The sequence below is a fragment of the Drosophila biarmipes genome, chromosome 2R (assembly GCF_025231255.1).
Source record: "Drosophila biarmipes strain raj3 chromosome 2R, RU_DBia_V1.1, whole genome shotgun sequence".
Lineage (NCBI taxonomy): Eukaryota > Metazoa > Arthropoda > Insecta > Diptera > Drosophilidae > Drosophila > Drosophila biarmipes.
Window position 1 is genome coordinate 6,802,989 of NC_066615.1, and position 25,028 is coordinate 6,828,016.

At 44.3% G+C, this 25,028-nt stretch overlaps 5 protein-coding genes across 30 annotated transcripts in view; 3 read left to right on the top strand and 2 right to left on the bottom strand.

The window, feature by feature from the left end:
* Window positions 1–820: 820 nt before the first annotated feature.
* Window positions 821–3,407, top strand: LOC108026791 (serine/threonine-protein kinase hippo). The gene is made up of 2 exons (XM_017097952.3): window positions 821–2,238; window positions 2,297–3,407. Exons 1-2 carry the CDS (start codon window positions 978–980, stop codon window positions 3,007–3,009), a joined length of 1,974 nt encoding a protein of 657 aa, XP_016953441.1. The 5' UTR covers window positions 821–977; the 3' UTR covers window positions 3,010–3,407.
* A 173-nt stretch (window positions 3,408–3,580) lies between these two features.
* Window positions 3,581–5,610, bottom strand: LOC108026792 (rab proteins geranylgeranyltransferase component A). Its single transcript, XM_017097953.2, has 3 exons — window positions 5,447–5,610; window positions 4,294–5,379; window positions 3,581–4,235 (listed from the first exon to the last, which is right to left on the bottom strand). Exons 1-3 carry the CDS (start codon window positions 5,493–5,495, stop codon window positions 3,835–3,837), a joined length of 1,536 nt encoding a protein of 511 aa, XP_016953442.1. The 5' UTR covers window positions 5,496–5,610; the 3' UTR covers window positions 3,581–3,834.
* Window positions 5,611–5,854: 244 nt separating this feature from the next.
* LOC108026966 (WD repeat-containing protein 19) lies at window positions 5,855–10,804 on the top strand. Of its 2 annotated transcripts, none has more exons than XM_017098181.3 (9): window positions 5,855–6,144; window positions 6,197–6,922; window positions 6,994–7,609; window positions 7,678–8,254; window positions 8,310–8,592; window positions 8,647–8,827; window positions 8,883–9,966; window positions 10,023–10,392; window positions 10,449–10,804. In XM_017098181.3, exons 1-9 carry the CDS (start codon window positions 5,942–5,944, stop codon window positions 10,552–10,554), a joined length of 4,146 nt encoding a protein of 1,381 aa, XP_016953670.1. In that variant the 5' UTR covers window positions 5,855–5,941; the 3' UTR covers window positions 10,555–10,804. The 2 variants fall into 2 exon arrangements, with proteins under 2 accessions (XP_016953670.1, XP_016953671.1); XM_017098182.3 differs by having other exon boundaries at window positions 5,860–6,144; window positions 6,997–7,609.
* A 1,233-nt stretch (window positions 10,805–12,037) lies between these two features.
* Window positions 12,038–13,417, top strand: LOC108026623 (tubulin-folding cofactor B). The gene is made up of 4 exons (XM_017097635.3): window positions 12,038–12,270; window positions 12,328–12,699; window positions 12,758–12,879; window positions 12,984–13,417. The coding sequence occupies exons 1-4, from the start codon at window positions 12,148–12,150 to the stop codon at window positions 13,099–13,101; spliced, it is 735 nt and encodes a 244-aa protein (XP_016953124.1). The 5' UTR covers window positions 12,038–12,147; the 3' UTR covers window positions 13,102–13,417.
* Window positions 13,215–25,028, bottom strand: part of LOC108026619 (MAP/microtubule affinity-regulating kinase 3) — a 32,690-nt gene continuing 20,876 nt past the window's right edge. For 12 of the 25 annotated variants that reach the window (XM_017097608.3, XM_017097625.3, XM_050887898.1 and 9 more), the window contains 6 exons: window positions 24,406–24,519; window positions 21,380–21,468; window positions 20,087–20,210; window positions 15,873–16,022; window positions 15,689–15,807; window positions 13,215–15,623 (listed from right to left, as the gene is read on the bottom strand). In XM_017097608.3, the coding sequence (XP_016953097.1) occupies window positions 15,565–15,623; window positions 15,689–15,807; window positions 15,873–16,022; window positions 20,087–20,210; window positions 21,380–21,468; window positions 24,406–24,519 (655 nt within the window). In that variant the 3' untranslated portion in view covers window positions 13,215–15,564. Of the gene's footprint in view, window positions 15,624–15,688; window positions 15,808–15,872; window positions 16,023–16,417; window positions 17,775–20,086; window positions 20,211–21,379; window positions 21,469–24,405; window positions 24,520–25,028 lie in introns of those variants that run through there. The other 13 variants (XM_017097631.3, XM_017097630.3, XM_017097619.3 and 10 more) reach the window with 7 other exon arrangements.

Here is a 25,028-nt window from a genome sequence, read left to right on the forward strand (position 1 = left end):
AGTTTAAATTAATCTCTACCCTGGCAGCATAACAAAAGTTTACTGGTCAATAAAACATGTCATTTATTAATAGTATTTTAAAATAACAGACCTAAACATCTGTAAGTTTTATGGGCTATGAAGCCACAAAAAATGTACTCGTAGTTTTCTTACTAGAAGGGTATTTATATTTCAAAGTACGCTAATAAACTTTATAATCGAATGATTGTTCAAAGCTTGAGATGATATGCTTTCTTGCAAAACCTGGTTTTAATAAAAACGTCACTATTCGGGTGCAACACAAATCACAGGGATTTTGAAATCACTTTCAAATTTTGATTAAGGTGTCTACTGCTCAACCCTTACAAATGGGTAGCTTACGAATTTGTTATTACTGTTTTAGTAATCCACAAACATTTGGTTATTAAATAAAAACGTGTTTTATTAAAATAAATCAACGTATATGAGGCCATATTCTATCATCCCAAGCAAGGTTTAGGTTATAGGCAATAAACAAAAGGTCATACCTTATCACTTGCCTTAATGTAGTTTAAAACGTTGAATTTTAAATTACAAAAAAGATTTAGGTTTAGTACTCCAAACCCAATTGGGGAAAAGAGGCTTTAACGAAGGTATGTCAGGTCAGGACCGCGTAACACTGATATTTTTGGCCCGAGGGAGTCCTTTCTTCAATTATTTAAATTTAATTTGCGCGCCATGTGACTAATCGATAAATGGCTGGCCCTGCTTTCCAGCACTGGTGCTTTGTTTACATTCCGCAGTGCGCCGCACTCTTCTGGCAACTCCACACCTGTCCGTGCGGGTGGCGTGTTGTAAAGGGCCTGAGCAGAACTATCAGTGTTGGTTAGCGGCCGGGAGCGAATAAAGAACAAAAGTGTGATATGTCGCTGTGAATAGACAATTATCTGTGTGTTTCGTGCTAGTTCTAACAATTTCGCGCAAAGTCAAGGCCAGCGGGAACCGGGGGAAACTGATCGATGGCGGGCAACATGTCCTCCAGCTCGAACGGCGAGCTGAAGAAGCTGTCGGAGGAGTCGCTGGCGCAGCCGCCGGAAAAGGTCTTTGACATCATGTACAAGCTGGGCGAGGGCAGCTACGGATCGGTGTACAAGGCGCTGCACAAGGAAAGCAGCTCCATCGTGGCCATCAAGCTGGTGCCCGTGGAGTCCGACCTGCACGAGATCATCAAGGAGATATCCATTATGCAACAGTGCGACTCTCCCTATGTGGTGCGCTACTACGGCTCCTACTTCAAGCAGTATGACCTGTGGATCTGCATGGAGTACTGCGGCGCTGGCAGCGTCTCGGACATCATGCGGCTCCGCAAAAAGACACTCACAGAGGACGAGATCGCCACCATTCTGTCGGACACGCTGAAGGGACTGGTCTATCTGCACCTGCGTCGCAAGATCCACCGCGACATCAAGGCGGCTAACATCCTGCTCAACACCGAGGGCTATGCCAAGCTGGCCGATTTTGGGGTCGCCGGTCAGCTCACGGACACAATGGCCAAGAGGAACACAGTCATTGGGACACCCTTCTGGATGGCACCCGAGGTGATCGAGGAGATTGGCTATGATTGTGTGGCCGACATATGGTCACTGGGCATCACCGCCCTGGAAATGGCCGAAGGAAAGCCGCCCTATGGCGACATCCATCCCATGCGAGCCATCTTCATGATCCCCCAGAAGCCACCACCCTCGTTCCGCGAGCCCGATCGCTGGAGCACCGAGTTCATCGACTTTGTGAGCAAATGCCTGGTGAAGGAGCCGGACGACCGGGCCACGGCCACCGAGCTGCTGGAGCATGAGTTCATACGCAACGCCAAGCACCGATCGATCCTAAAGAGGATGCTGGAGGAGACCTGTGCCATTCGCGAGCAGCAACGGGCCAACCGAAGCGCTGGCGGACTGTTTGCAAGCAGCCAGGCCAAGAGTTTGGCCACCCAGGAAAACGGAATGCTACAAAACATAATGGACAACGCCTTCATGGAGGATCCAGGTACTCTGGTACCGGAGAAGTTCGGCGAGTACCAACAGAGCTCGGCTTCAGATGCCACCATGATAGCGCATGCAGAGCAGGGCGTGGATGACGGCACTTTGGGGCCGGGAGGCCTGAGGAACCTGGCCAAGGCCGCAGGTCCAACGGCGACAGGAGCAGCGGCCTCGTCAGGGGCATCCCCTCTGGATGTGCCGGCAGTGGACAGCGGCACAATGGTGGAATTGGAGTCTAATTTGGGTAAGGTTTTTATATTGGAAGGGTGAGAGTTACAGTTTTAATGTTTTCTTTTATTCAGGCACAATGGTCATTAACTCGGACTCCGATGACTCCACAACAGCCAAGCAAAACGATGATCAAAAGCCACGCAATCGCTATCGACCGCAGTTCCTGGAGCACTTCGATCGCAAGAACACGGGAGATGCTCGTGGCGATGAGAAGTCCACGGCCACCGAGTATTCTCCCGCGGCAGCCGAGCAGCAGCAACAGCAGCAGCAGCACCAGGACGAACAGCACCTGGCCAGCGGGGCCAACGATTTGAACAACTGGGAGCACAACATGGAAATGCAGTTCCAGCAGATCTCCGCCATCAATCAGTATGGGCTGCAGCAACATCAGCAGCAGCAGCAAGTTCTCATGGCCTATCCCCTGATGAACGAACAACTCATTGCGCTCAACAATCAGCAGAATCTGCTGCTCAGCAATGCTGCGCCAATGGGGCAGCAGGGTATACCGGCCGCGGCTGCGGCTCCAGCTCAACCGCCGCCTGCGTATCAGAACCAGCATATGCATACCCAATCGCACGCTTACGTGGAGGGAGAGTTTGAGTTCCTCAAGTTTCTTACCTTCGACGATCTGAACCAGCGGCTGTGCAACATCGATCACGAGATGGAGCTGGAGATCGAGCAACTGAACAAGAAATACAATGCCAAGCGGCAGCCAATTGTTGACGCCATGAATGCGAAGCGCAAGCGCCAGCAGAATATCAATAATAATCTGATTAAGATATAGGTATAGCAACTCACAATTTCGCATGACAACTGAAAATGGAATTTCAAATCACTCAAGGCTTCTGCATTGGGCTGAATTTGCAGATAAATGCCGAAAATTACAGACTCACCAGCTGTATCCTGTGGGTAATATTCTGAGCAAATTCAACCCGGTGCAAAAGCCAACTACCAATCACAAGAAATGAAAACACAAAAGCTTTATTGTAAAATGCAGTGAAAAGAGGAAAGATATGTGGTCAAAGGAGTCGTCGGCAGAATCTTCCAGCACGAATACATGTGTTCCGTTTGTTCCATTTTTGTTTTCATCACATTTTTGTTTGGTTTCGTATATTTTAGCTTTCTTTGATCTGTCTTCTAATATTGATACGTTCGAATAAAATTTGTATTGCGTTTATTGTAGCTGCCCGCATTATGAACTGCCCAAGCCTTATCCTAATTTATAAGACTACTATTATTCGTTCTTCCTTGTTAACTATTAACCTTAATCTCGATATAACCCTTATTTTTGTCTTCGTGCAAAAAACAGCAACCCGTCAAGCAATAATTATAAAGAAGAAACATTTTTATACGCATTGGAATGCATATTTTTCGAAAGTATATTTCTCAAAGCGAAATGCACAGAAGCACTCACATATAAACATTTATATAAACCTAGTACTTTTAGCAATTATAAATAATTTACATAATAAATATATAGGAATATATGAAGCAAAATTGATCAATTAATTTTCACAATTTAACATACTATTTAGAAAAAGGTCTGCTCCCCTCATAAGATATTCGGACACTGAGAAAGTCCCTTGTTTGATATAATTATCCGTTTCATCTAGTTTTGTATATCCATTTTCTGAGTCGTCTGCTGCATATCGTGCAGCTGTGCCCGCAAATCCTCGGGCAAACTGTGTTCGTTCAAGGCACTGGGGTCTTCACCATCCACGACAATCTCCTCTGGATCTGGGGCCCGTGGCAAAAAGTCAGCATCTGCGAAGAGTTTGCCAAATATGTGGCGAGCATTGGCAATGGCCGCGTCGTAATCCAGCTCGTAAGTCGGAGGATCTGTGTAGTAAATGTGCTCCGCAGCTGCACTTGTATCGGACTGCGCAGCGATTGTGAAATATGAGCTAAATATGATCTGTGCATTTAAGTGATCGAATAGTTGGCTAGTAAATAAAGCAAGATCGGACGCAGGATCCTCACTCAAGGCCGACGTGGTCAGGTGAAAGATATCTGTAAGAAAGAATTACATGAAATATATGTTTACCACGTAGCTCCAAGCGTCACTTACATAGACCCTCGGGGCAGGCTCCAGTGTAGTGCGAAAGTTGAATTAAGAAGGCTTCGCGTGTCCCATCGGCATCGAGTAGTCGGAGGAGATTCACGCCTCCGCCTCCCTTGTTCAGTTCCTCGTTGCCCAAGGGGCTGGACGATATGAACAAGCCCCGAGAGATATGGGGCTTTAATTCAATTCCCTTGGACACTGGTGGATAGCCAGGGGCGGACACCACGTGCTTCGCCCGCAAAGTCTTTCCAGCGCTGCTTAGCAAGAACTCATTCGAATTTGAGTCCAAGGCAATGTCGTCGACAACTCGCTTCAGGCAGTAAATGCCCCCATATACAGCGCACAAGCGGCAGAAGCACTGCGGCAATTCCCCGCAGCCGTACATGGGAAACAGGAAGGGTGTGTTGCCATAGCGGCCGAGACTGCCCAGAAACCGCTGCGTGCGCTGCATACCCTCCTCGAAGATGGTGGCGGGGCCACACATGGCAATGGCTTGCATCACGCACGACGCTATCTTTTCGGTCACCCGCTGCGCCTGTAGGTACTCTTGGAAGGTGCGCCCCCGAAACTCCAGGGAATCTTCGTTGCACTTGTCCTCGCCGTAGTCGTTGCAGGCTGTGAGGAACTTCATCAGCAGCCGCTTCTCCACGATGGTCAGTGTCTTCGTGTTAAAGACGTCACTGCGGGAGCAGGGCACGGACACAATCTCCCCGTTGTGGCGCATGCAGACATGGTCCACAGCCCGGAACTCCGCATAGCGGCATATGTTCGACTTGATGAGGAGCTGCACCAGCTCCCCGGCGGCGTAAAGGATGCGTGGGCAGAGATCCAGGCTAAAGCGACGGGACTTGGCCAGCACCGAGTCTTTGGTCCAAGTGGCTTCCCCTGTTCCCAGCTCTGTTTCCGTGGTGTGCCAGGTGTAGCTGGCATTTCGCAATGTGGAATGGGGCTCGGGTTGCTGTTCCAAACGGGCACACAGAGCGTCCATGCTAAAGGAGCTCCAAACATCCCCGTAGTACTCGTTGCTGTCCAGGTGGAGAACCGATTTGCCCACTCTGCTGGCCGCAGCGGCGATGCAGGATTCGGTGAAGCCTGAAAAGGGCGTCCCACCATGACTCATACGCTAGCCAAAATGTGAAATGCATGGCCGGCTCCTTACCTGTGCCTATGACCACCAGGTCAAACTGCTCCGGCAGGTCATCCGACATGGTTTCAGACTTATTTTTACTACTAGTGAAACAATTTTTGGGGATAAATAATAACTTTGTGAATTTACTGCGAATTTAGACAAACAGCTGATTAGAGATGAGAAACTAGAGATGACGTCACCAATGAACAGCTGCGAACAGTGTTGGTCAGCACCGAAAGCCGTTACTACATCTATTTGAAATTTAAAAATGTATCAAAATTAGCACTAAGAAATCAATCATGTATTGCTTTAGATTCTAAAGCTTAAAACCATGTATATAATAAGTTTTAAAACCAATTGAAGTCAACTTAATGCTCCACCATGCAGGTGTAATTTTTCAAAAGCCAGTGCGAAAATCAACAGGTGTAATAGGAATGCACCTACACAGGTGAAACTGCTCTGGTAGTTGTAGTCGCCGCTGCCATGGAAACGGAAAAGTCATAAACAAAAGCCGGAAAATTGTAAATGCAGAATGCTCGCTGCCGCAAAATAGAAACCGAGCCAATCATGTCCTTTGAGAAGATACTCTACAAGTACGAGGAGCCGCACGGGATCGGAGATGTGTACTTCATTTGGCAGAAGGCTCTGCTGGCCACAACTGGAACCGATGGCTCCGTGGCTCTGTACAACCGCCAGGGCCAGCTGGTGCAGCGCATCATTCTCTCAGGGTGAGCCAGTCCAGTTCCCAAAGTAGTATTCACTTCATAGTGTTCTTCCCAGACTCTGTTCGGGATTCGCCTGGGACCAAGAGGGCGACTTACTGGGCATCATCACCAGTGGTTCCCCGAACATAACGCTGTGGGACTACAACAGCCAGGAGAAGATCAGCGTGGAGACGGGCCTGCGGGATCCGTTGACCTGCATCCTCTGGTCCAAGCAGCAGCAACTCCTGGCCGTGGGCACCGGACGCGGAAACCTGGCTATTTACAACCACCGCAGTGGCAAGCGACCCACCCCGGTGCTGGGCAAGCACAGCAAGCGCATCACCTGCGGCGCCTGGTCCGCCCAGAATCTGCTGGCCCTCGGTTCAGAGGACAAGAGCTTCTCGCTCAGCAACGAGGATGGGGACACGGTGCGCGTCGTCCAGCTGCGGGACGCTCCCACCGATATGTACTTCGCTGAAATGGCCAACGACGAGCGCATTGCCGGCGACAATGCCATCAGCATGATCATCGGCAAGCGCACCCTGTTCCTCTACTATCTGCCCGAGCCGGAGAATCCCACGGAGCTGGGCTTCCAGAGTCGTTACGGGTCGCTGATGCAGCACAAGTGGTTCGGCGATGGATACATACTACTGGGCTTCTCCAACGGCCATGTGGTGGCCATCTCCACGCACCCCAAGGACGTGGGTCAGGAGCTGTGGCAGGTGAAGAACCACAAGGACACATTGACCGGACTGGCCTATTGCCCCACACTGGACATAGTGGCCTCCTGCGGGGACGACAGGTAAATAGTAAATGTTTAGATTCACGAGACTAAGGGTGGAGTGATGATAATGATTTTCTTGAATCCTTAAGTAGCATCAAGATTCACTCAATTACGAATCTCCAGGAGACGGAGCGCATCATTACCGTGCCTGACCATGCCGGCGTCCAGATGATCGACTGGTCGCCCGATGGCCAACTGCTGGCGGTGACCACCAACAATGGCACTGTCTACATCTACGTGACCAAGCTGCCCAACCTGTTCGCCGTCTCTGCTCCCCGCATCGTGCTGCTGAGCAGCCTGGCCGAGGTGTCTATCTATGTGTATGCTCCGGACAAGACCAAGATGCTGCCCTTCCGGCTGCCCCTGGAGGGAGAGCCCACCTTCATGGCCGTGGGTCCGTATAACTTTGCTGCAGGAATCGAAAAGCACGTATGGTTCTATGATCTCGGAAAGAGTCTGGGCGAGGAGCCCCGACCTCTAAGCGAACGCGACTTCCCGCGAAGCGTGGAGAGTATGAAGCTGAATGCGGACTACTGTGCGGCCCTCTGTCCACCCCAGCTGATCCTCCAGGCCATCGCCACCGACAATCCCAACTGCAAGGATAAGTTGCAGTCTGTTTTCCCCACCGCGTTGCCCAACATGCCCAGTGATGCGGTGATCACTTGCTTTGCCCTTAGCCAGGAGCTGCTGATTTTCGCTACTGATGTAAGTATTTGACCTTCGATCTTGTTTGTACAATAATCAGTGATCTTGACTTCCCTTTCGAATCCCAGATAGGCCACCTGGTGTTCTACTCGTTGGAAAAGTGGGACAGTTGCACCATCTACAGGCACAGTATGGGCATCCGGCAGCTCTTCATGGACATCGAAGGCACCAAGGTAATATTTATAGACGATCACTCTCAGGGTTACCTGTTTCTGCCCGTCGTGGAGGAGGCTTTGCTCATCCCGGACATCCCCAAGCAGTGCCTCGGCTGTCTCTGGGATCTCACGCAACCGAACATCTTCATCAGCTACGATACGAGGATGGTGAACACCCACGCCTTTGTGCGCCACTCTGTGCAGGGCACCCACACCTTGAAGGTGGGTGAGTCCAAGCTGAATCCGGGTCAGCTTCCCCTGTTGCTCTGTGGCGGGGAAATGGCGCTGCACGTGGATGGTGGTCAGTACGCCACCCAGTCCCTCAGTACACACGTCGTGAATCCCAGCAACAGTCAGACGGCGAATCTTCAGGTGCTTTTGCGGCTGAGGAACTACGACGAGGCCTACAAGGTGTGCAAGCAGATGAACCAGAGCAGCGCCTGGCGGGAGTTTGGGGAGCAGGCCATTGCCGATCTGGAACCGGACATAGGTAATAAATTCTCCTTTCTTTTCCACAGTATCCATACATTTCCATATATCAACAGCCATTCGAGCCTATCGCCAGCTGGGTGACGCTGCCCTGGTGAATGCTTTGGAGGAACTGCGCTACGTCGAGGATTTGGACATGCTTATTGGCTGCTGTTGCATGCTCTTGGCGCAGTACGATCAGGCGAAGGAGCACATGTTAAGGGGAGTTTACACCAGGGCAGCTCTTGAACTCTGTCGGGACCTACTGCAATGGGACCAGGCGCTGCTCCTGGCCCACAAAAACGACCCCCAGGAGGTGCCCTACATAGCTAGAGAGTACGCACAGCAGTTGGAGTTCACGTAAGTCATCCGCTTTCCTATCCTGACCTCAGACTTAAATGACGTTCCTTACAGTGGAAACTATGCAGATGCGCTTTATCACTACGAGAAGGGCTACAAGGAGGATCTGATCAATAGTAAAGATGCTGAAACAGCTGCGTTAATGGAGAGTTCACCCGAATTCGAGGAGCATGTGCGTCTCTGCAAAATGGGCATTGCTAGGACCTCTATCCGAGCAGGAGACTTCAGGCGTGGGGTAAACCACATACTTTTTAACATAACTAGAAAATTGATTTTGTTTCTCATAACAGATTCAATATGCCGTGGAGCTGGAGGACCAGCAGCTTTTGTTCGACTGCGCGGAACTGCTGGCCACCGTGGGACACCTCACCGAGGCAGCAGGATTGTACGAACGAGGGGGCTTCTATGACGAGGCCTGTGGCCACTACATTGCCTTGAAGATGTGGAACAAGGCCAATAATGTCCTGCCCAAGGTGAAGAGCACCAAACTTCATTCAGCTTATGCGAAGGCTAAGGAGAACGATGGCCACTTCGAGGAGGCAATAAGGAGCTACCGCATTGCCGGGGACTTGGATGCCTGTGTTAGGATCTATCTTGACCACCTGTGCGATCCCCATGCAGCCTCCGAAATCGTTCTGGAGTCACGTTCCATGGACTCGGCCAAGCTGCTGGCCAAGTTTTACCAGAAGATCGGCGACGTGGAGCAGGCACTCCAGTTCCTGGTCATCTGCGGCTGTGTGGAGGAGGCCTTCGCCCTCGCCCAACGTCACAACAAGTTACGGCGTCACGGAGAGCTCCTAGAGCGGTATGAGAACGCCAAATCCTCGGATTATCTGGCCCTGGCCCATTACTTTGAGGGTGAAAAGTACACCCTTCTCGCGGGCAAGTACTACTTTCTGGCCAGGGAGTTTACCAAGTCGCTGAGGTTTCTGCTCAAAGCCTCGGCCTTTAACAACGAGGAGCAGGTCTCTCTGTCGCTGGCCATTGACTGCGTGGCCACCTCGAACAACGAGCAGCTGGCCTCCCAGCTGATCGAGTTCCTCCTGGGCGAAGTGGATGGAGTACCGAAGGATCCACGGTATCTATTCCGTTTGTACATGGCAAGGAAGCACTACAAGGATGCGGCCAAGACGGCGGTGATTATCGCCAACCAGGAACAGATTGCTGGGAATTACAAGTCGGCCAGAGATCTGCTCTACTCCATGTACCAGGAGCTTCGCCGGAATAATCTTTCAGTTACGGCTGAGATGAGACACCAGTTCATCTTACTTCATCGCTACACCTTGGTCAGGATTCACGTAAAGCTGGGCAATCATTTGCTAGCCGCCAAACTTCTGGTCCAAGTGGCCGCCTGCATTTCCCAGTTTCCGGAGCGTAAGAGTCTAGGCCTATCATTTTTGATTGGTGTCTGATGTTTGGCCATTTTTCAGATATCATTCCTATTCTGACCTCCACGGTCATCGAGTGCCATCGAGCTGGTCTCAAGAAGTCGGCGTTTACCTACGCATCCACCCTGATGCGTCCGGATTACCGGAACCAACTAGACCCCCGATATGCTAAGAAGATCGAATCGATCGTGCGCAAGGCTCCCAAGGGTATCAAGCAGTTGCGGGATGAGATCGACGACGAAACCATGGAGTGTCCCATCTGCGACTCGAACCTGGCCAACATGGAGGTGACCTGCTACAGCTGCAAGACCACCCTGCCCATTTGCATCGCCACTGGTCAGCACATCATCAAGCAGCTCATGACCTCGTGTCCCCAATGCGATTTTCTTTGCTTCCGCGCTGAGATGGAGAAGTGAGTTCCTGATTAACATTGTCACTCTTACAGTACTAATGACTGCCTACTTCCAGTATTCTGTCGGAAAATGGAGAGTGCCCCATGTGTGGCGAAAACGTGGCCCCGGAACAGCTCCTGGATGTCGAGGACATTCGTCCCTACATTCTGGCAGCTTCTTAAGTTCAAAACCTTAAAGAACTGAAGAAAACGAATAGACTGCACATAACAACACAACACCAAAAATATATACATATAAGTTGCAAAGCACGAAATACACTTTATAAATCACCAAAGCTATGCATTTTCTTTATTTTTCTTAAAGGGTTCGGGAATGTAATTACAATACAAGTGATCACTATAATTTCAGAAAAGGTAATAACAATTTTCGAAAGCTAGAACGAAATATTAGTTGCTGAAGAAGAAATAGAAATTATTTGTTTATTAACATTCATTTTCCACCATTACAGTCGCCATTGGTGATATATATTGTTTAAATTTAAATATTATCTGATCCTACCTTAAATATTAGCTCTTAATATTTCGTTTTCCTCTGTTTACTTTCGGAAAACTCAAAAGCGAAACAATTTTCTCTCCCAGCTCCTGAGAACCAGTAAAACCATAGTTAATGTGTAGTCATCGACATAAAGAGGAAAGTCGGGGAGATCGCTTCGTATTAACTTTTCCCCCTTTTATAACCTTGCAGAGGGTAAAATGATTTCAGTAAGAAGTTTGAAACGCAGTGAAGGAGACGTTTCCGACCCCATAACGTACATATATTCTGGATCAGCGTCACTAGACGAGTCGATCTAGCCATGTCCGTCTGTCTGTCCGTCCGCTTCTACGCAAACTAGTCTCTCAGTTTTAAAGCTATCGGGCTGAAACTTTATAAAAGTCATCTTCCTATTGCATGTAGTATATAAGTCGGAACCAGCCGGATTGGACAACTATATCTTATAGCTCCTATAGGAACTATTGGGGAAAAAATTAAAAAAAATATATATCTTCGGTGTTTTTAAACATATAACCTTCTAAGCTTGGAAATAGCATTTTTAATTGGTAATTTAAATTTTTAATATAGCTGTCAACAATCGTAAAATTAGTCGAACATTTTGAAAAATTGTATCTTTGGTGTTTTTTAACATATAGCCTTCTAAGCTTGGAAATAACATTTTTTAGTTAGTTCTAAATTTCGAATTAAATTTTATAAAAATCGGAGGACTTTATCATATAGCTGTCATAGGAACGTTCGGAAAATTGGTGGGAAAATAATATGATTATACATTATAGCTTTGGGGCTTTTTGACATTTTATCTATAGTATAGGGAATATAATTTCTTATATTTTTAAGAATTTCGAATTCAATTTAATAAAAGTCCGACCACTCCAACATACAGATGTCAAAAAATGGTCTTAAAAAGGAATGAAATCATTTTTTTTATTTCACTGAAGTCAGCAACAATCCTTAAAAATTTGGCATGGTGTTACTAAAGTTGATTATTTCTTATAACTGCAAGGGTATACAAACTTCGGCTTGCCGAAGTTAACTTCTTTTCTTGTTGACTTTTTAAAACTAGTCGAACCGGAACGGCAATACGTGGTATTTTTTTAGTATTTTTCCCTAAGCTCCATGAAACGCTTTAGTGCTTTTTTTGATTACTGCCTACACGGCTTTTGTTAGTCACCTTTCAATCAATATAGCCGCCTAACATACGGTTTTTCTGGACAACTTCACAATTTATTCTCTCCATATCAATATTTATCGAGCGTCACAATATGTCGCAAATAATTGAATCGGGCAAATCGGATTTCATCAAGGCAAATGTGTCCAATTCGCACAACGATGCAGTGGCCTTTGAGGTGAAGTTCGCGAAGGATCTAACAGTTGCTCAGCTCAAGGTGAGTCTTTAAATGGATAAATATACCAAGTGATAATATTAACATATTCCTGTATAGAGCAAGCTGGAGATCCTGACGGGCGGGTGTGCGGGCACCATGAAGGTGCAGGTCTTCAAGGGAGACACCTGCTTGGCCACGCTGGACAACAACGACGCCCAGCTGGGTTTCTATGCCAACTGTGATGGGCTCCGCCTGCATGTGATCGATAGCTTCGCCACCTTCTCGTTCGACAGTGCTCCCGTCGAGAAGTTCGAACTGTCCATGGACCAGTACGACCAGAGAACCGATTCCGTTCGCCATTACCTGAAGCAGAACCGCATGGGGAAGTACAACGAGGAGGAGATGCAGCAGGCGGAGGAGAAGAGGCGTCTCCAGGCAGAGGAGGTTCAGAAGAGGGCGGAGCTCTGTGTTCTGGGTGGCAGATGCGAGGTGAACTACTTACTGAGTGGGTCCGGAGGAGTTTACTCATCTAGCTGTTTATCTACAGGTGACGGTGCCCGGTAATCCAACCAGAAGGGGAACGATTAGGTATAATGGTCCGTTGGAAGGAAAAACTGGTCATTTCATTGGCGTTGAATACGATGAACCCCTGGGCAAAAACAATGGAAGGTACACTTTACACAGTTCGGTGCATGAACTTCTTAGTTTCGAGCTTAGTTTTGATCGAAAATCCCCCTTTTCCTTAACCGAGCCTCTCTACTTTCCCATTCCAGTTTCGGCGGCAAGGCCTACTTTAGCTGTGCTCCCAATTACGGCGGCTTTGTGTCACCATTATCCGTCACGGTTGGCGATTTCCCACCAGAAGACTTCAACATAGATGACGAACTCTGAGAATATTGGCAGGCCCACGCACAGTTCGCTTCATCTCGCATCGCACATGCCACTTTAACCAGAAGACTTACAAACCACTTAAATTATTTGTACGCAGGAAACCACGACACTAATTATAGTTATGCCATTTTGTATTTATTAATTAAAACATCTATGTATGTATGTATATCAGATATTCTTACAACATGATTATTCGTAAATTCTATAATCGGCTTTATCGTAATTCTGATTTAATGGTGTTCTCAATCATTTCGCTTTGTTTTACATTAACTCAACCGTTTGTAAACCGAAATAAATACCAGAAATAAGTAGACAACTAGCGAATTGTGCAAGTGGATCTGGGTGCGTGAATGTATATTACTGACCGCAGATTGCCGACTACAAAAACATAGAAGGGCTGTAGATATATGTCTCTTTTCGGAAAGGGAGTCCAGCTGTCTACTATGGATATCTTTCGGCGAATATGTAATAAGCTGCTTGCTGTATATATTTATGCATGTATTATATACTTATGTGTGTTTATGCGCGTTCTCGCCTAGTCCTAGTGTTTATTAATAAGTTTCAATTAGCTGTCATCTAACAACAAATATATAAAACGATGCATGCTTCTCTCGAAAGTTAAGAGTTACAGAAATGCGTTACAATCATGATGAAGACAACTTGATGTGCAACTATGTATATGTTTGGTATATATAGACTGTTTTTGAGCCTCCACAACTTAGATGGTCGTCTTTTTTCTACATCTCACTTGAGATCGCTCCTCCTTCACATCCCATTTACTTTCTCTTTCGTAACACACTACGGTCTGCTTCAGAAACATTCAACAATAGCGTGTAGAATGGCGCTAAAGCCACTGGCTCGTCTTTTCCTCGGGGTAAGTGAACTTAGCGGAAACTAGGTAACAATTGGCCATCATTGCATCTAAGTGTTGCATGTTCCAGAATGGTGGTGTTAGTAAATTTGTAGCCTTAATAGTTTATACATTCATTTCTTGTCTGTGTGTTCTATGAACTGCTTAGGTTGAAGGAAATAAACAAAATGTCAGGTATAAGTACCAACTATATATTCGAGCACGGGTCTAATAATTACAATAAATGGTATTGGGGTCGGGGTTGGGCACGTTTTATTATAAATAGTAGAATTAGGGCTTCGACTATCGGACTTGCGATACCATTGTATTTTACGAAAAAAATCACACCTTGACACTAGCGTTATAAGCTGACACGCCCGGTATTCTCGAAAACTTGCTTTAAAAAAGAAACAACCCGAGTCGGATACCTATTAATTTGTGTTCTTTGATCGTTTGTTTGCCAAGCAAAAATTGTTCACTGGATATCGACACATAAATGCAGTTTATAGAGCGGTGATTGGTTTCTTGTTAATATTTATTGTTATTATTTTATTGAGTGGTGTTTCTGGTACCCCTGTATTCACGTGTGTTTCATCTTGCGTGAGGCTCGATGACCAATATTGCTGGCCCATTAACTAGGTTCCTATTAATTAACGTATGTAAATATGTGCGTATTTATGCGGGTGCTAATGCATGTCAGTGTGGATAGATAGAGGAGTTTGTCTGCTTGATTGTAATGTGTAGGTATATATATTCATTACGTTCGATCTACGGAGAGATGCTAACATTAATATTTTCTTGAGATTCCAGCAGGGGTTCGCCGCATTGCCTTCATAATCGTTCATTCAATAGATACAAACTGCCCCACAACTAATCGTATACCCATGCTACGTCCATGTTCCATTGCATTAGAGGGTTGTGGTGCGTAGCATGGCTACTTTGCCCTCCGGCTTGCTGCTTGGTTTCTCCTTATCCGTGGCCGCCGCCTCCGGCTGCTCCTTCTCCTTTTCCTTCTTTCCAGTCGCACCCTTTTTGTCGGCATCACTGTGCCTGCCGGCAGTCAATTTGCGCACAATCAGGCTCCCGGTGTGCTTGATGTTTCTCTTCAATCGATTGCCTCCACCACCGCCGCCGCCGCCGCCTTCGCCCTTGCCCTTTTGACCACTGGCATCGCCGGGGCCCTTGGCTTCACTGGTTTTGCCCTCAACGCCCTCACCATCCTCCTCCATAATTGGATTAATTGGGCTGAAGTCGGCGAAGAGGGGTACATCAACAGAATGTCCTGGTTGTGTGTCGATCACCTGCAGATCCTCCACCTCCTCACTGGACTGCAAGTTCTCCTTGGAACTGAAGGGCGAGTACATTTGGAACGCCGATAGCAACGAGTTGGATTTCTTCTGATCCTCGCTGCCGCCAGTCGACAGCCGGCTCTTCTTGCGTCGCTGGGAGCCCTGCTGGCTGGTGAGTGAGCGACATAGCAGCGATAGCTCCGACAGCCGGGAGGTGCTGTCGTTGCTTGCCCTCCGACAGTTGGCGGTGGATATGGTGTCGGATGGATCAGTGGGCCGCAAGGCGGCGGCGGCCGCATACCCCTCGTTGTTCGTTTGGTTAAGTCACAGCCGGAGGTCAAAAGCAATGCGAGACGCAATGTTCTTGAAGCCAATGCTGGTGCCTGCAGAGCAAACAATTTTATTTTATATTACTGAACCATTACTTTAAAACCCATCGAAGGCATACCAGAAATTCGCTTGAAGCGCACTCCATTTAGGGACAGGCGTGGCAGCTTGCACACCTCAATTTCCCACTGCACCAGGGAGTCGGTATTTGGGTCTCCATGCACGCACCAAAGGACGAATCTTGTTTTGATAAAAGATACATCATTAAGCAACCTTACATCTCAAAACTTGCCTTTATTACTCACCGCTCGCGCTGCTCGTAGTCGCAGTTGTTCTGGTCGAGCACTTCCCTGATCTTCTGCATTATCTGATCGGGCATAAGTGGCGATGTGGTCTTCATGGACCAGGTGAATCGTAAGACCCTTGGCTTCGCCGCCTCATCTGTGGTCGTTGGACTGAAAGATACATAACCAATTTATAATTTCGACAGTTTCTCGGCCCTCAGCCGTAACATTTGCACGTTATTCACTCTTTCACTTGGAATTGTAAAGTTGGGTTCTTTCGTTTTATGAATTTTGAAATTAGTTTTTTGAACAACTACACAAGCTGCAAGCTTTTTAAAATTAAATCAAGGTTAATATAATTTATAAATTTATATTTTTTACTTTTTAAGGTCTCATTCAAGGCTTGTCAGTGAACCAGTTATCGTTTAAGGTTAACTCCCAGATCTATTAATATTCAGAATAGACATAACTAAACTCCCAGCGGATTTAACCACTCTTAGGGCGCAGGGCCAGCAAATGCAAGTGTTAATGGATAATGAAATAAAATAGAAATGCATGTGGGGATATTCTTTGCTCACAAATGTTTCACATCATTTATTATGGGTTTATTAAATTATCAATTGTTTTAATTATGCGTTATTTCTTTGAAACTTAATATGTATAGATAACTACTGATCGAGCCACTGAAGGCGCCCGACGATAACACGATCTATAGATAATCATCTGTACAAATAAAATGGTCACATGCACTAGTGGTAATACATTGTTATTCCTTGAATTTAAGTATAATTTTATGTATCGCTCTGTTTTAGTGACTACGTGGTATGCTTAACACTAGGTACGCTGCACATCTGGCTCTGGGTGATTATGAATTGCAAGATCGTTAGTTGGCTGGCTGGCTGTTTGGTTGGTTGGTTGATATCTGATTGTATGATCCACGGATACAATTTATTTCAAGCTCAAGTCGGAATACAAATACAGATCCATACATACATACACATACATTTAAATACAAAGATCGCTAATTAATCAAGATCATCGATACACAAATTGCAATTGTGGTCATTATAGGACAATGCAGTAGGCGAAAACACCACCCTAGTCGGTTCAGATCGGTTCGGTTGAGTAGGCTTAAATTAATTTACTTTGCGGATTTTTCTCACGGTCACCTCCTCAGTGATACTTTATGCTTTATTAACTATAATTGCGATACGCATTTAACATAAATATATATGTAGTTTAGGTAGTACTCGTAGGTGTAGTATTAGCAGTTAATGTAATCCATAATCGTGACAGTGACAGCAATTGTAGTCAGGATTCTCTCTGATATTGCATTAATCGTAACTTGCGTTTCTCATTTGATTTTTGTTTGTTTCGGTTTCGCTTCGCTTTGTATAACTTGTTAGATATCTTTATTGCCTTTCGCTGGTCGCTCCTCGCATCGTTTTACAAACAATGAAAACAAAGGGTTTCGTTATTTCGTTTGTGGTTGCTTTACTTTTAAATATATATGTATATGTATCTTTAATTTATATAAATTTATATGTATAATTAGTTAATAATTGTAATAAAACATAGGCGTATTTGTGAAATTTCAATCAACGCAACGGAACTCAACGTTGTCGGTGTTCATTTGAAGGGGTTCGAATCGAAACCGGAGTCGGATTGAAATCGATACGGAAGCGATACCGATATCGCTTTAGGATCGGCAACGGCAACGGGAACGGGAACAGGGTCGTACCCTAGCCGATGCGATCCGATCCGAGCGATCCGATTGGATTCGACCATATCTGTGTCTGTCTGTTCATATCTGAACCTCTCCGTCACGCGCGTTTACTCTAGGGGAATCGTTTGTTTCAGTTTCAGTTTTAGAACTATTAACAAGAAGTAGTTAATGCTTGTTTTGTTAATTACTGGTTTGGCCTAAAATTAAAGAAAAAATTTTAAACAAATTATTCACGGCTGGAAAAAATATTAATAATGGGTAAAACAAATACCAGAAATGAAACCAAAGAAGACAGATAGGAGTAAACGGAATAATGGTAGTTGTTTCATTTTTCATGTTTCTTCATAGAAAAAGAAAAGTAAACGCAATTGATCTTCAACTGACAGGTATCTCTTTTTCTTTTTGTCAAAGAGCAACATTGTAATCAACTGATCATGTATTTAATAAATGAAAGAAATAGACAATAACAAAAGAGCCTTCCTAGCGTGAGGTGATATAATGGAAGTACACAGTTGTACAAAGCAAACGTGGATATACAGGATTAGAAAAACTACGTAATATTTAAATATGCTTTGAAAGAAATCAATCGGGAAAGAACAAACTAAAGGTGTGACGGAGATTCGAGAGCGTAGAGAGGAAGCGACAGACGTTGGCCCTTGCGTGCCGGCCAATCAGGTAGTCGGGTAATCAGTAACCAGATAATCAGATAATCAGATTATGGATTCAGTTCCTTATAGCATGTACTTCGCACGTTGTCCCATATGCTTGTATGTATAGTTTTGTATTTGCTTGCACCTGAATCAGAGGCGGATTTTGAATTCGAGTTCTGCGATCGATGTGGTGGTTAGAGTTCCGTATAGTTTCGTTTATTGCAACTGATCGATCGACAGTCAGGCATGATAACTCGAGACATTGACGACACTGACACTTTAACAGTTATGGTAAACCCGACCGAGCAGGCAGTCACTCACAGTTTCTAGGGCTGAGCCACATTCAGAATATATTATGTACATATGTAAGTAGTATGGTACGTAGTATGTATGCTAACTAAATATGGGTAGGAATACAAATGTTTCAGCAATGCATTGCGAGCGTCTAACTAGCGGACCGACCCGGCACAGGCACCCGCGTGCCTCGCATCCTCGCCGGTCCACCGACCCACCGAACCCAACGGAACGAGCGAAACTAGGGGTACAGTGGGTGCAGCGGACCGATGAGGTGCACATGCCGGGTCGAGTTCGTTCTTAGGCAAAAGTCCTGGGTGTTCGTTATGTGTGTGTGTTGGGTGTTCGTGGTATATACATGGAGCGTACATACTTTCCTTCTGAAAGTCGTTCGGTTCAAAAAATGGAAAAGAAACAAAAACAGAAAAACAGAAAAGAAATTCCATATACAAAACATGTGCATATCGTTAGTGGAAGATATTCAACCATTTCATTGCTTGTTTGCATTAAAAGAAAAGGTAAACAGTAGTAAAAGTGCGCCCATTACACTTATGATCCATCATGCAAACGATGCCAGTGCTGGTTGTCTTTTTAATATCTGATTTACTTGTCTAAATTGGGTTATTAGTTAAAGATTATCCTAAACGGTCGAAAAACTTGCGCAGCTGCATAGCAGTTATGTCGGTTAATATGGGAGCTTTTGGGGTTGCTGCCTTCGTATATGGGCCAAAAATGTCCCTCTTTCTCTCTACCGTTTGAGTTATTAGTTTTTAACGGAGTGCAGTTTGGTTACTTAAACAAACGTGGTACTGGTGAGCGGGTGATTGGCCAAGGAAACGTGTATTGCACGAATACCGAGATACTGACAGTTTTAAACAACACAAAATCGCACACAACAGAACCAGCTGAGTGCGACTTTGAACACAAAATTAAAACCTCAAGTGCATTGTTTGTTAATTTTTAATTAGGAATATATTTGACTGTAAGAAGGCCTACGAAATCTACACTTTGGCCGATTTTTAAAACCGCTTCCCTAGCTTCTGTTCGGGTGTCTGTATCATGATTTCCGAATGCTTTACGCCTGTCCTTCCTCGAAACTAAGCTCAAAAGTATTTTCTGGAGTCTACTCAAAGATTTTAATTTTAAAAATTCTGCATATCCAACGGGTATTTTAAACGAGACTTTATAGTTGTGTGCATTGATGGGCATGGCTTTGCAATGCGTTTGGTAGCGATAACTCTGGGCTGGTTTCAGTGACTTTGAACGGAGTCCCTGGACTCGGTACAAAACATAAACATGAGCATACACACTTGGTGTGCATATGTGCGACAGATATGCAACAAATGAAACAAAAATATGAAACACAAAATGATAAACGAGAAAAATCAAAACAAACTATAATTAAATTAAAACAAATTAGGTATTACCAAATGATGAAAGAAAAAGAATAACAAACGAAAGATTAATGTATCGAATTGCAGTTTGCATTTGCTTTTCTTGTAATATTCCATTAACTGAAGAAATGAATTTGGCACTTTGTGATATCGGATATGGGAGGCACTTACCGTTTGCTAAAACGCGAGGAGAGTTTGGAGAAGAAGCTCATGCGACCCGGATGGGAGGAGTCGCCGGAGGCACCGCTGGTGCCCGAGTATTCCAGCGCCGTGTTGTTCCGTGCTCTGGTTTGACCTAGGGAGGGCAATCGATTCGAGTTAGAATGGAGTCGTTCACGAACTCTCGGTGGTGTGTACACAAAACAATCTAAAACTAACTGGGTCCTCCTTCTCGTAATTCTAGGGTACACACAATCTAAAATACTTCGGAGTACGTACATACGGCTCCAATGCTGGGCTCAAAGTGCAACGTGAAAAATACTAACTAAATTATAGCCGCTACTTGCTAGGTTTTAGATAAATGGATAACTTTTTGACACAATGGGGAAAATGTACAGATACCTTTAGTAAAGTTAACGTAACTACGGGGAGGGTATATATATTACGCTTACATTTGACTTTAATAATGTAAAACAAGCGATTCTTCATCATTATATACTGATAGTGGAAAAATATATTTAGAAGGGCTTTGTTACAATTTTAATTTACTTTTAAAGTTACCTGTGCCTTATTAATTCCATAAGATAACCATATTTCAAGTGTTTAAATAACAAGTAAATTCTTTAAAGTCTTGAGATTATACGAGATCCTATCGATAACGCCAACCGTAATCACATTGCACTTTGTCCGATGGGCACAAACTTTGCAGTTTATTTTAGTACAATCGCGATGGCTGAGTGTAGTCAGACAAATGTCAGTTTACTTCCGTCGAGTAATTTGGGTCGCTATGAATAGTTTTCCATCCGTATTTCCAAACACACACAGATATTTACAGGTGGGTGGGATTGGCAACTGGGATTGACTCGATGCAAAGGGGCAAGGATACTAGTAATACGAATCCACTTAGACAAACGTGCAGGGTGCAGTATTAGATCGCGGAAATCATAAGCGATGCGATGTAGAAAACTTAAAGAACACTCAGCAAATGGATGGGTCGAGTTGATTACATAGTAACTAGTCGCTTGACCAGTAAAAACAGTAGGAGAGGCGCGATTGGTATGCAAATGTATGGAAGAGGTGCAGTGCGGGAGTCAACTGGGTTGCTCTATCGGATGCGGCATGAGAACAGTTTCGGTTTCGAAAATAATACAAGTAAACAGCTCTCGAACACGCGTTACATCTACGAATGAGTTTAGCCTAGTTTTGGCTTATTTTAATTGGGGTTGGGGTTTAGCAGAAGGAGGTGTGGATAAAATTAAATTATTATCATTAAAACTAATAAAAATAAGTGAACAGAAAACTCACCAGAGTGAAAGGTTGAACGTGATGGAACATTCCTTGGAAAGTGTCTGCTTGATTTAACAGCCGATGCCATTCTAAGTCGATCGAACAGACTATATATGTACAAGTACGATACATATACACGCATAGGTATGAATGGAAATCAAATCGAATCGGTTTCGAATCAGTTCGTCGGAGGTACATTCAAATCCAATGAATCGCATTTCGGGAAACGAATATGGTTTTATCAGTATAAGATTGTGGTTTGGTTTTGTATTTGGTTTGTTTTTCCATTAGATATTTTATTGTTTTGGTTTTGGCAATGTGTAATCGTTTGGTTTGTTCAGAACAGTTCGGGCGTTCGTCACATGTTATGATCGTTTCGGGTGTGTGAGATAGTGTTCGGTGAATGGAGTGAGTAATGGGCGTAGGGTCATCATCATCGGGTCGAAACAAACCGAATAGGATCCATTCGTTTCAGAGGTTCAAAGCGTCATTGGCCAATTGGTGATTTCGGATATCGCGTGTTTCGAGTTTCGTAATCGTTTTCAAGATCGGTCGGGTTGGTTTTTGTTGGGGGTTTATGTAGGATGGCGGCAGGCAGGTGTAGATGGTCAGAGCAGCGCGAATCAAGCAGTTCGTTTGATTGATGTGACAAATTGATGACGTTAACCAAGGGTTATGGTTTGTTTATTGTTTTATCGATCACGTCGCAGACATAAACAAAATGAAAAGAAAAAATAAAAATAGATCATGTAAATTTTTTTAAGAAGACAAGCACTTAAAAATACGTTTCTTATAAATAAAATCGGCTACGACAAACTTCAACTGTTTCGTTGCATTTATGGACATGAACATATGAAATGTAGAGTATATTGGAAGCTCGGCAAACAAGAAGGTTGGATCCGCCAAACTACATGAAAGCGTTATCGGTGGGACATGCGTTCGACCAGCCATCGTAAATCCGTTTCTAAGAGTTCATTTACTCCGGAGGGGCACATTTTCAAATGGATCGTATTTATAAGTCTACGGCATTACGTCCTATTACGATAGGCGATAATCGTAGAGAAGAAAAGGCGTTATTGTTGCAGGAAATACGCATTTAGTAATTAAACGGTTAGAGACATGGATGTCGTACGTTGGAGAGCATATAGTAAGTATGTTCAGGTACAAAAGTTACAACAGCAGCACAATAACAAACTATATCAAACTGATTTTGGGATATTGGTAGGCAGTAACATTAACATTAAACGAAAACACACAATAGAGGAAAAAATTCAATTATACTGGCGATGGAAGTAGTCAATAGAGATTACTGACAGAGACAGACATGCATGAGGAAACAAACATAATAATGAGTTCTTATTCAAGAATATTGGGCTTCGATCGCTAAAATTCGCGCGACTGTTGGACTTTCCCAATGCGAATACGAAATAAAAAACTATTCACTTTATTAGGGTGTAAGCCCGGTACTTGATTTCACAATGCTGGGCACAACTCGAGCAATAATAAGTACTGGCACCGCCGCCAATTGAATTTCGATTAAATGAATCACAAAAGTAGACCAACAAAATCAGAAAAATAAAACCAAACCGTACGCTAGTTGTACATACTTAAGCAATATATCTGTATATGGAAAGGGTCGTGTTCGCTTACGTTACTTATTACCAAAAGAGTGAACAATACAAACGAGCAGTACATCAAGGCGATGAAACTATTTTAAAAGCTTTATTTACGCTAACAACAATTGCCGTGAAGCAATTATTGCCTGCTTGACACGCCCACGACCCTTGGTTGAATGAGGCAAAGTATATATCTTAACGTAAGATTGCATTTTCACTCACCAAATTTGTTCGATTGGTCGGTTCGAATCCAAATTGAATTCATTGCAAACCACATTCATATTGCACATTCATTTTCAAATCGGATTGGTTTGGTGGTCGATTCGATTAGCAATAATGGTTGAATTGTCGCATTATTGTTGGTTTTGGTCGGGTTTTCAATTTGCATTGCGAGCACGATCGAAAAGGTAGTAATAGTAGAGTAGTACATTAATTGGGCGATCGTTGATAGAAGGACGAAGGAGGTTGTTGCAGATTCAGATTCAGATTCGTAGGTGGTGGTGGTGTTATTTGTAGTTGCGGATTTAGAACGCCACAAGGAATGGATGTACATATGGTGGTAGTGTAGTAGTTATCAAAATTAGACAATTGGTTTGTAAACAGACAATGTTCAAGATTGTAAAAAACATGAAAAGATAAGAAATTTACATTATTCAATTGATCAAATTGGTTAGCTCGTTAAGATTACATTGGGTAAATAGATAAATACAAAACGAATAGAACAAAACTAGGAGAGGCCAACACTATTAACTAATAGAGAGTGAACAGTAAACAAATCAAACAAAACACCTAATTCTTATAATTACAGAGATCATAAAAATGTTATATCTCTAGGCTACCGATTAAATTTCATCCATCCAGGGTAGAACTTAGGATTAACTAAATAACTGTAGCCTAATCTTCAAAGGATTGTCTACAGACATCAAATATGTCTTCTGAGAGTCAAGTTTTTAAGTATCACGCACAGCACGAGTACCTCTAGAGATAAGACCCCCTCTTATATCCTTAAATAACTAAATACATTTTATAATAGGGCTCCTGATTGAGGGATTATCTATAACAGCTAGTCTCTAATTTTGTATATACCTAGCTATAAATACTTTATTAGAATACAATGGGAATTTAGTTTTCTTTTTTCTTATCCAATTTATGTTTTCTAAAACACCAATAGTATGTGTCAGTTGTAGGTTTTCGGCGGCGGGTCCACAGAGTTCATTGTGACTGATACCGAGTCGATGATTCATGAATATGATTCAGTGAAATGATTGTCGAAATGCACCATAACTCTCCCAAACAAATAAAATGCCAGCCAATTCGAAATAATAAAGAAGAAACCGAAGAGTTGAATTTAAAACAATCCGTTAATCAAACTAACAGAATTTGGTTTGTTTGGTTGCTGCGTTTTGGGTAAATTACTCAAGTGTATACCTCGTTCCGAGCGGGTCGTTTGAGACCGAGACGCATCCGTCTGCAGAAGGTCGAGGGCTAGAGACAGACGCGCTCTTGGTATGACCTTTTCCAGCGGGAGCTGCCGATCCGCTGCTGGTAATGTGCATGTTTTAGGTTTAGGCCGAAAAGTGGTAGAATCGTAAATATGACTTTGTTTTGTTTGCTAGGGTTTTTCGTTTTGCATTTCAAAGTGAAAATAAAAAGTAAGTAATTTTTGAATGTGCTAACGGCACGGCAACTAAAGACAACTGAACTGTGCGTGACTATATACAATTAAATGTCGTTCGTATTCACGTGGAATCTATAAACGATCTCCTCTACATTCAGTATAGATGGGAGTGTAAGCTGCTGCATAGACTAAATGCTCTCTAACCTCCGGATGCGATCGGGTCCGACTCGAACAGATCGTTTTGCGTGCGAACCAAAGACAAATAATACATAATAGTGGCAGACTCCACATCTACCGGCTGACTGAACAACTAAATAAGCCTGCCAAACGGGGATTGTGATGCAAACAATAACCGGGGGTATCTCGAACAGCAGTTTAGATCCAAACTATAACTATCGTGGTACGCCGCTAACAGAACTAGCTCAACTCTCAC